Below are 10,523 nucleotides of genomic sequence, written 5' to 3'. Positions count from 1 at the left end.
CCACTACCGTCTCCTGCGTAAATGTACAACTAATCCATTTAAATCTGGAATGATGAAACTTTCTGAGCTGAGTTTCCTAAGTTCAGTTTTGTCACCTTCATAATTCTAAAAACGACACGAGTTATTCAAGAAGTCCATACCGTGATGTTACCCAAAAAAAAAAAACCGTAACATGAGAAAAAAATGAGTTATTTGCATGGCAAGAGTGGCAAGTTACAACAAATTAGGAAGTATTTACGAGCCTCACGTTTCATGTCGCAATAGGCAGAGCTGGCTACCACTTTCATGGGATAACAACCTCAACGTAAAACTCCCGAACTCCCAAATCCCTTTATATTAGCATTTGTTCCATCCATTATTTCCACCAAACTTCTGGCTATATTTTCTCCTCCCATTTTTTCCTTCGGTCTCTTTTGCTTCATTTCGATTCTAACATCACCTTCTTCCTAAAAAAATTCTGTCTGTTGCTAGCAATTCACATTTTTTAATTCTTTTAAATTAAATTTATCCCATTCTCTCTGATCCGGTTCGTTCAGGGTGAAATGGAGATCTTCCAAAGGGCCCATGTGGTGCGTTTGAGGAGCCACCATGACAAATACCTGATTGCCGACGACGACGAAGAAACAGTTCGTCAAGATCGGAATGGGTGCTACAAGAACGCGAAGTGGAACGTGGAGATCATCGAGAATTCCCATTGCTTACGTTTCAAGAGCTGTTACGGAAAATACTTAACCGCCTCCAATTTGCCATTCATATTTGGATCTGGAGGCAAGAAAGTGCTCCAAACTCTGCCCAGAAGATTAGATTCCTCCCTCGAATGGGAACCCTCAGAGAGGGTGTTCAGGTGAGACTCAAGACCCGTTATGGCCAATTCCTGCGCGCCAATGGAGGACTGCCTCCGTGGAGGAACTCCGTCACCCACGACATCCCTTACAGAAACACCACACAGGACTGGATTCTCTGGGACGTCGATGTCGTAGAGATTCGTCCACAACAAGTTCAGCAGCCTCCCAAACAGCGACCCCGTCCCAAGCCTATCGCCACGCCACATCGTTCCGTGAATCCGGCCACAACCGAATCTTCTGCTTCAGCGTCTGTTTCCGGTGGTGACAGCTTTTCCAAAATTGAGCTCAGGTCTCCAAAAAGAATGGAGGTTTGTTTCTTTCTTCGAAATAAATGCCTTCGTTCATGTGAAACAATCGATTGGGAGTTTTGAGGAGGAGAAAATTAAAGGAAAAAAAAAACTGTTACTTGTCCCGTGCAGGTGAAAGAATTGGAGGAATACGCGCTATCGCCAAAGAAAGAAGGGAGGACAATATTTTACGAAGTGGGGGATGAGAACGGGGATGTTGAGCCTGGAAAGGAGAAGTTCTTCACGTTCAAGGGAAGTTCCGTGAATGAGCTGAAGGAAAAGCTGAAGGAAGAAACAGGGCAAGATGATATTCTTGTGTGTTCCCGGAATCCTTTGAACGGGAAGCTATATCCCCTTCGCTTACACCTACCACCCCACAATTCTGACATGCATGTCATCATCGTCCCTTCCACATTCCAAGGTGAGGTCCTTCGTGTCTCATTTCCCCCCCCCCCCAACAATCTCAGGTTTAGCTATCCTTTAATTTTCAGAGAAATTGAATCCATTCCTAAACGATGAGAGATTGTTGCTTAAGTCAATGGGCTTTCTAGCAGAGCGCACACACACACGTATATATTGCCTCTTGATTCCTTCATCATTCTGAATTTGAAAGTTTGCAATTTTACTTGTACGTTGTTTGATTATGTTCTAACATCGATTGCCTTGTTTTAGCGTAAGAGCAGTAGTCAGCCCAAGGATGGCAGGAGGTTAATATCAGAAGTTCTACTATAGGAGTCCACAGCTCATTCAGAAGTTAAATGTGACATGTGCCAGATGAAAAACTGCAAGGCAAACTAACCAGACATTCAAATCACAGAGCAACCAGACAATTCAATCAGCTCTAAATTTAAATTGCTTTTCAAGTTGGTGCAGGGCTAAGCCATCTGAGATGTAATGCAGAGTGATGTATTTTAAGTATTTATTTTTCTTCTCAAATTCTGTACTTCAGAAAGAAAAACAAAAAATTCTATGGAGTTTTCCCATGTGCTAATTTTTACTACTCATTTTATTCCACAACGATCGTTCGTAGTAAGTGAAATTGTTGCCACAAGCGATGTTACCCGTGCTTACCACTTGGCAGACGATGAAAAGAGAAAAGCTTACTTGTGCGATATGATGTTCTTGATCAAATCTAGCGTGTAAGATGCATGTCTCTCTGATGTAGATTCTGTTACCAACTCGATTGATTCAAGACATGTCTTCGAACTGATGGGAAACAAATAACGAGCGTGTGATACAATTTACAAGAGATAAAATGCCTTTAAATTTCTAAAATTGTAAACAACAGACAATATCCTGAAAAGGAAAAAAGGCATCTACGGTAAGCATCAAGTTGGAACCAATTCCACCTATATAGAGTAACAAAGTTTACGTAATGCTAACAATCTGACGTAAGCATCTAGTTGGACCAACCAGTGAAGCGAGTATAAGGAGCTTGTGAGGGAGCGGATCCTCTGCGTAGACGACCATGCAGGACACCGCCCCCATAAAAAGACGGGGGGCCGATGTCCTACATGATCTTCTTCTGGAGTCGAAGGAAGCTGCTGGCGCACATGATTATTTCTTTTAATAAAAGGAAAGTTACATGATTGTCGTCATACTTTTATCTGACTGTAAAAGTAAAAGGCTCGTTGACAGCAAGCTCAGCAAGATCAAGATTGTTATGAATTCGCGGTCAGGCAAGTGGATTTGTGGCCATACTTCTTATCAAATTAAGTATGCTTCCATGTTCAGGGATGAGGGCCAAGAAAAAGCGCTTTCTTCTGTACCACCAAGCAACTGTAATATACATGTTCAGGGGAAGATGGATTCATGAGTATATAATGGCTGCCCATGAAAAAGTGCTCCCTTTTAGGCATTCTCTCAGACACTTCCACGGCCATGTCTATGCATCCGCATTTTGCTTACATATCGACAAGAGGTGTCCCAACGTGTACACCAGATTGCAATGACCATTGAATCTACCTTCCCTGAGATAGAGCTCCAATCTGACCATAAGCCGTTAGCTCGCTAGGTACACAAAAATGTATCATCAGGCTCAACTCTAGCAATCATGATATTATTTCGGATCCTAATCATAAGACCTTATTTATAGTTTACAAATGAGATCTTATAATTAGAACTGGAGGTATTATTTCGGAATGGAATTAAAGCCTTAGCACAAGTAGCCAAGCTTCTCTTAACACGTGGATTCATAAGAACATGTTGAATCATAAAACGTATAGATTGGATATTATTGAATGTTAATTTTTTTTGTCATTTAAAACTATGAATTTCTAAAAATAAAATTATTTCATAATCAATATAAAATACACTATATACTCATTATACTTTTGTCCAATTAAATCAAAATAAATAGATTTTAAAGTATTAATGATATTAATAACCAAAATTTTTTATAGAATAAGAAAATATTAAAAAAAATTCACATCTCTTGATTTTATTGGAAACAATTACTCTAAATATATAAAACTAAGTACTGCTTCCGGTCCTAATTATAAGTGTTAGTTGATTAATTTAAGGAGATTAAAAAATAAATTGAGTTAATTATTTGTTTTAAATAGGTATTTTTTTTTAAAATATCATTATTAATCAAGTGTATTGATAACTCTTATTATCTTCACTCATCGTTACAGTTTTTAAAAATTCTCCCGCACCCTGACAGATAAATGCGGAAACTTTCGCGGACCTTTCCCGCTGGGAGAAGACGCCATTGCAGGTTTGCAACGCAAGCACCGTTTGTTCAGGTTTTGGATAAGCAAAGAGCATGGCTACTGACTCAATCCGCCTCGTCATCTCTTCAGGGTTTTCCTCCTTTATTCCAATTAACGGTTGGAAACGCGGCGGGCTTGCCTTAGGCCTCTGGAAAAGGAAGTTTTCTGAGCACATCATTTGCAAAAGTGAAACTAAAAGGGTACTTTTACTCTTCATTCTCAGGCATTGCTTTTCTTCCTACCTTTTCTTTGCAACCACGATATATTTGATTGGTATTCTTTGCTAATAGTCAAGCGAAGAGCTATTGGTGGTGGTTGGGGGCGGAGCAGCTGGGGTTTATGGAGCAATTCAGGCAAAGACGGTGGCCCCCAATCTCAACGTGGTAATTATTGAGAAAGGAAAGCCTCTTTCCAAGGTATGTGATTTTTCTTTTTTCATTTGCGCTGATTGGGTAAGTCTCAAAAAGACGGTATATTTTGCACTTTTCTCATTAATGTTTTTTCGTATGGTATTTTTGGCAGGTAAAGGTTTCTGGGGGAGGCCGGTGTAATGTGACTAATGGGCATTGTGCTGACAATATGGTAATTTTAATCATGAACTTTTCTTGAGTATGCGACCTATATCTATGGAAGACATGTTTTGGACAACTATGATTACTTTAATCTAAACGAAACTGTCAAAATTGGTAGGAAATTTTGGTAGTTTGCATTTTAGTGTTATGGCATTCTCTGAATCCCAATCCTTTGTAGTGATAATTTATTTGGAGGTCAGACCAATTAACTTTTTTCTGGCTAATTTAATATCAAAAACCAACATTGAATTGGAAATATTATCTACTGCATATATCGGAATTGATTTATTACTTTGCTTTGGGGGATTAAAATGTTTTATTCACCAGTGTTATCTCTGTTATTTTGAGTCATAATAATGGGTTCTGTTTTACCTGCTTCAAATAAGCATATTAGGCCTCATCATACTGGTCAGATGAAGTTTGGAATGTTGACTAGCTTGTAGATTTTGGCAGAAAACTATCCGAGGGGTCATAAAGAATTTAGAGGATCGTTCTTTAATTTGCATGGCCCAGTGGATACCATGTCTTGGTTTTCCTCTCATGGGGTGGAATTGAAGGTAATTCTTGATACATTAGATTGTCACTTGTTTCTAAATCTATAAATATCTGATTCGTATTTAATTGCCTGTAGATTGAGGGCGATGGCAGGGTCTTTCCTGTCAGCAACAGTTCTTCTTCAATAATTGACTGTCTCATGTCTCAAGTGAAGCAAAAGGGAGGTACGTTGCCTTGGTAGTTTTTGCATTCTGTGGAGTTCTCTTCCTTGTATGTCGTCAGTCATTCGTATCTAACGTAAGCCGTTATTCGCTGTGATTTACTTTTTCTACCTTAATTTTAGCATTTATTTGTATTGCCCGTTTCATAAATCCTGAATAGATAATCTTTTCTTAGGGAATAATTTGTGATCGTGTTGACAATTCTGGACTGTATTTTCTGCAATTGGTATCATAATGTAATTCGTGAATAACTGATTAGAATTCTTCTCCCCGTTTTCCTATTTCTATCTTGGTTTTACATATTCCTGATGCAATGGTGTATTATCAACGCTGAATTTTGTATATTTGATCAGTTAGTATGCAGACCAGAAAAGCTGTAAACTCAGTGTCTGTTGCTAACAGTGGCAAATTCGTTCTCAGTGTTCAGCAGCAGTTAGCCAATAATGCTGAACGAGTTGAAGCAGATTATCTATTGATAGCTAGTGGTTGTAGCAAGCAGGTTGTGATAAATATATGATTTATTTGAGCGTCATGCATTTCAAACATATTTTAAATGAAAATTTCTGTGTCAGGGTTACACTCTTGCATCTCAGCTTGGTCATACAATCATAGATCCAGTACCAAGCTTGTTTACTTTCAAAATAGAAGATCCACAATTGACAGAGTTATCTGGGGTAAAGTATTAAGTGAAGTTGTTGCCTTCGAGTTCTTTTACTTTGTTAATAAAGTTCTCTTCAGGAACATACATGATCTAAGTATATGGTTTCTGTTAATAAGCGTTGTACTTGCCATTCGTTAATTAGAATGTGACTTTGAGATTTTCTTTTAGAGGCATCTATCCAGTTACATTTTGGGTTTTGACTTTTTTCCCCCCAATGCTTAGACTATTCAGCTATTACATTCTGATGGTCCTTTCCGATCAAATCACCAGTCTACCCTGTATCAATGAAAGAAGTTGCAGAAGAATGATTTTCCAATTAGTATTTGGTAGCATATGTTTTATTCTTAATTCCAAGGGTTAATGTTTTGAATATTATTATTGTGTATTTGATCCTTTGGTGCAATATCCATAATGAAGATATTGAGGTTCTCTTTATCTGGAAAACCAAGACTTTTCTTCTGGTCATTTTACTATCATATCATCATGTCGAGGATGCAAAACATGCCTTGAGAAGTGGAGAATATTATCCTCTTTTTTTTTCAAAAAAATAATTCTTGCTTATCTTGTCTTTCTTTTTTTACTGGCCAGATTTCATTCACTAAAGTTAAAGTGAGACTGAAATTGGATAATGTCCGAAGGAATATTCCCCAGCTTACACAGGTATGTTTCTTTAACAACCTTTGACCAAATACTCAACTATATGTATGCTATGCTACCTTAACTTAAATTTCAGGTTGGCTCCATGTTAGTCACACATTGGGGACTCAGTGGGCCAGCTGTTCTTCGGTTATCTGCTTGGGGGGCTCGTTATCTGTTCAGTTCAGGGTACAAAGGTAAACTATGTTTTTCCCCCCTTTCAATACCAGTATCATTTCTTTCATTTTCCTGACATTTTTTTCCAACTCATTTACTGAGGTTGGCGTCAATTGGATGCAGGGAAACTGATTGTTGATTTTACCCCAGATTTGCATGAAGAAAATGTGAAGTCTATCCTTTCTCATCACAAGCATCAATTTGCGGTAAGTATGGAACCAGGGCACTTCGTCAGAATAGTAGTATTATGCAATCCATGTTATTGTGTATGAAAGTTGAAAAGCGAAGATGCGTTTCGTTATTTTTTCAATGGTGTTTCTTGGTGCTTTAATATTAACCCATTCTTGCCGTTTTGGATCTCTTCAGGAACATCATAATTGTCGCGTGGGTTAATTATTCAAGTGTCTGACCTTATTTTACCAAATACCTCCATATATATTCTATTAATAAACCCTTATGTTTTAAAAGAGCATTAATCTTCTCTTAAATTGGCTCCTTCCACAGGGTAGTTCTTATTTCTTAAGTATTAAAATTGGCATTATTATGCCTCCAGTGACAGCAACATAAGTAATTTGATCATAGGTCTTAGCCAATAGGCAGCAAGTTCCACTGAAACCATAGACTGTTTTTCCATTCATTACTGGATTATAATAAATTTCCTCTTTTTCTAGTTGGGCTTCAGAATGACAATACGTGATTGTTTTGCCTGTGCCTCTGCAGAAACAAAAAGTCTATAATTCATATCCTCCTGATTTTGGCATATCGAAAAGATTTTGGTGTTATGTGTTGAACCGACAGGTTATGTGGTTATTCCTATTTTTCAAAATATTTTGCCATTGACAGTGGTAACAAGTGCTTTGCATTACTAACCACAAATAATTTCATATACAGGGTTTAGGCGGAGATATCTTGTGGGCTTCCATGTCAAATAATTCATTAATTTCTATTGCTTCTGCACTAAAGCATTGTACTTTTGAAGTTGCAGGCAAGGTAGGTTCCAAATCATTTCTCTGATTTTTTCATTGTCATGGCCTCTACCTTCACCAAAATTTCCCAACAGATATAAGACTTTCTTTTTCCTTCTAATTAAGGGTCAATTTAAGGAAGAATTTGTTACTGCTGGCGGTGTTTCCTTGTCAGAGGTTCTCTTTTTCAAGCTTTCTCCTCCCTTATCTTAATTCGTTAGGAATATAATTTTTTGCTAATTTTTATTATTTTTTTGAGCTAGATCGCATTGAATACAATGGAGAGCAAAATTTGTCCGCGTTTGTTCTTTGCAGGAGAGGTAGATCTAAACTTGTTTTCATCTATCCTAACGGAGAAAGAAGTAATAATCTAGAGTGGTAATCTGACGTCTAATTCTTTGCAGGTGCTAAATGTTGATGGGGTTACCGGTGGTTTCAATTTTCAGGTACATAATACCTGAACACGGGGAACACATACGTTTTCTTTAAAAGGGAAAAAATTATGGTGGAAAGAAACACATACATCTTATAAATATGATATTACTTATGATTGGTGGTTTTTAATCCCAATTTCTTTAGAAGCTTGGTACACACTTTTGGTTTCTGTCATACCCTGAAATTTTGATTTGTTCCTTCATATAACATTTTTTTTCTTGGTTTAGGTATGCTTGTGTGAAGTTAGGTTTGTAGCTAAAATTAAAATGAATTTCTCATGGCATCGTAGAGCTAATGACTATCCAAGTATGAGGCTTGCTTGATGCGAGTGCGCGCATGTGTAGTATTGCAATTACACTGATTTTAATTGGATAATTACACAAATGCTCATTCAGCACCCTCTAGATGTATTACTTTTTCCATACAGATAATATATATATATATATATATATCTATACATAGTGAGAATGTGTGTATTCCCAAATGAAGTTTGGCCAATAAAATGAGAAAGAGTGTGTGAGGTGTAAATGCACAAGGGCCTGTCATTGGGTGTGGCACTGATGGTTTGTGACTGAGATTGTGTTGTTCAAAATAAGGAAAAGAATTTGGCCGAGTGTTAGAGTGGTATATTCATGTCATGGTCCACAAGAAAAAAAAGTGGTATATTCATGAGATTCATTCATACATTATTTATGCAGAATGCTTGGTCAGGGGGATACATCGCGGGGACCACTATTGGGGAACTGGCAACAAGCCGCCCTTGTCTTCCGCCGCACCCAATTTCAGAGCATCCTGCTTGATTCTCTTCGCTCATTTCTCTGTCAGCTTCTTATATTCCCATGGCAAATCTTCTTGTAGACTTGGACTCATCCCTCAATTATTTATTTTGCTACTCATCCTCTTGTAGAGCATGTCTTTTTTTTGTTTGGGGGATAATTCGGAAACACAGCTCGACCATAAAAGAAGAGGAGATTCGTGAAAGAAACTATTCCAAATCTGTAAGATATGAACCCCCATAATTGCAATAGTAAACTACGTAGCGTCTTATCAAGATCCTGAAGTTGGCTAGCGACGTGGCTCATACAAAATTGAAAGGCCAAAGAGATCAGGGGTTTTTATTATTGAGAGGTTGATGCCAAAATATGAAGGGCTTAGCTAGCTTAGTGGGAGTAGGTTTCTGGATTGTGACGTGGTGGAAGGATGCTGAAAAGAATATGAATTGCTAGTTCAAAGCCAAATAGAAGAGCACTCTTTTTGAAAGTGAAAAATCAAAGCTCCCAAATGCCAAATGCGAATATATGGCTTTGGACGGGCACACGTCAACACGTCAATTCTCCATCCATGCGACGCATCACCTCCACTTTCCAATTTCCATCGCCTCCTTTCCACATTGCTCTTTTGGCATATCCCAGGGAGACAAAGACCCTCCTTTATCATGCATCAAAAGAATACCATCTTTTTTTACTTATAATTTTAATATGTTCTTTACTTTTTGTTACCATTATTTTAATAAAGTTATCTTTTGAATAATGATATGAGCGTTACCTTTTTTTTCCCCCCCTGATCTTTACGTTCTTCCATATTTAGCCTTTTGCATGTCAAACTTATTTGGCATATGTTGTATGTGTTATACTTATTATTATACTCCTCCGGTCCTTAATATAAGACCCATTTAACTAATTTGATTAGATTAAGAAAGTTAGGTAAGTTAGTTAATTATAAGAAAATTGACACATTTTTCCTAAAACACCATAATCATCTTTCTTAATACCCCTCTCTCTCTTTTACTTAATTATAGTTGAGGGAGTATCTATAGGGGTAATTTAGAAAAAATTGATAAATATGAAATGGGTCTTATATTTAGACCAAACCAACTCAAAAATTGGGTCCTATATTAAGGACCGGAGGAGTACCTTTTCTTAGAAATATGCCTTTTCGTATCTCAAACAAAATAAATTAAGGTATTTTAGTCAAACGTGATATGCTTTTGCTGGAGCCTAATCTATTAATAGCTTTCTTTGTTCTTTTTGCGTATAACCTAAAACAATAAATATTTAAAAATGGAACAAGTAAAAGTTACAATGAATTACACCATTTATATGTCATTAATATTGCAATTTGTTCTCTTGACATTGTGTGATGTGTGACACATTATACGTGAATAAGCATTTCTATTTATATTATAATGTTACTAAAATTTGTAATAAATCACAATACTTATGAACCATGAAAAGAATAACCCTCTTGATAGCTTATGAACAATTTAAAAATAATACTATCTCCGGTCCTAATTATAAAAGCTAGTTGACTAATTTGAAGAGATTAAGAAAAAATTAAGTTAGTTATTTGTAATAAATATATGTTGTCTTTCTTAAAATATTCTTACTAATCAAGTATATTAGCTAGAACTACTATTGTTAGAAGGATTATTTTAGAAAAAATGTATAAATATGAAAGATAAAATGGATTAGAGTCTTATATTTAGAATCAAAATAAAAGTTAAATATAAGGTTTT

General features: G+C 36.8%; 1 protein-coding gene and 1 pseudogene across 2 annotated transcripts; both read left to right on the top strand.

Moving 5' to 3' along the window:
- Positions 1-455: 455 nt before the first annotated feature.
- On the top strand, positions 456-2,068 carry LOC114736833 (uncharacterized; annotated as a pseudogene).
- Positions 2,069-3,835: 1,767 nt separating this feature from the next.
- Positions 3,836-9,538, top strand: LOC114736771 (uncharacterized protein YtfP). Of its 2 annotated transcripts, none has more exons than XM_028924641.1 (16): positions 3,836-4,046; positions 4,137-4,262; positions 4,369-4,428; positions 4,862-4,975; positions 5,050-5,137; positions 5,488-5,633; positions 5,707-5,808; positions 6,384-6,455; positions 6,529-6,628; positions 6,732-6,814; positions 7,329-7,406; positions 7,500-7,598; positions 7,700-7,750; positions 7,837-7,893; positions 7,978-8,019; positions 8,707-9,538. In XM_028924641.1, the coding sequence occupies exons 1-16, from the start codon at positions 3,900-3,902 to the stop codon at positions 8,806-8,808; spliced, it is 1,467 nt and encodes a 488-aa protein (XP_028780474.1). In that variant the 5' UTR covers positions 3,836-3,899; the 3' UTR covers positions 8,809-9,538. The 2 variants fall into 2 exon arrangements, with proteins under 2 accessions (XP_028780474.1, XP_028780475.1); XM_028924642.1 differs by having other exon boundaries at positions 7,833-7,893; positions 8,707-8,815.
- The last annotated feature ends 985 nt before the right edge of the window (positions 9,539-10,523 follow it).

Source organism: Neltuma alba, unplaced genomic scaffold (assembly GCF_004799145.2).
Source record: "Neltuma alba isolate B1F8T4 unplaced genomic scaffold, ASM479914v2 tig00013372_pilon, whole genome shotgun sequence".
Taxonomy (NCBI): domain Eukaryota; kingdom Viridiplantae; phylum Streptophyta; class Magnoliopsida; order Fabales; family Fabaceae; genus Neltuma; species Neltuma alba.
This window is presented reverse-complemented; position numbering and strand designations above follow the sequence as displayed.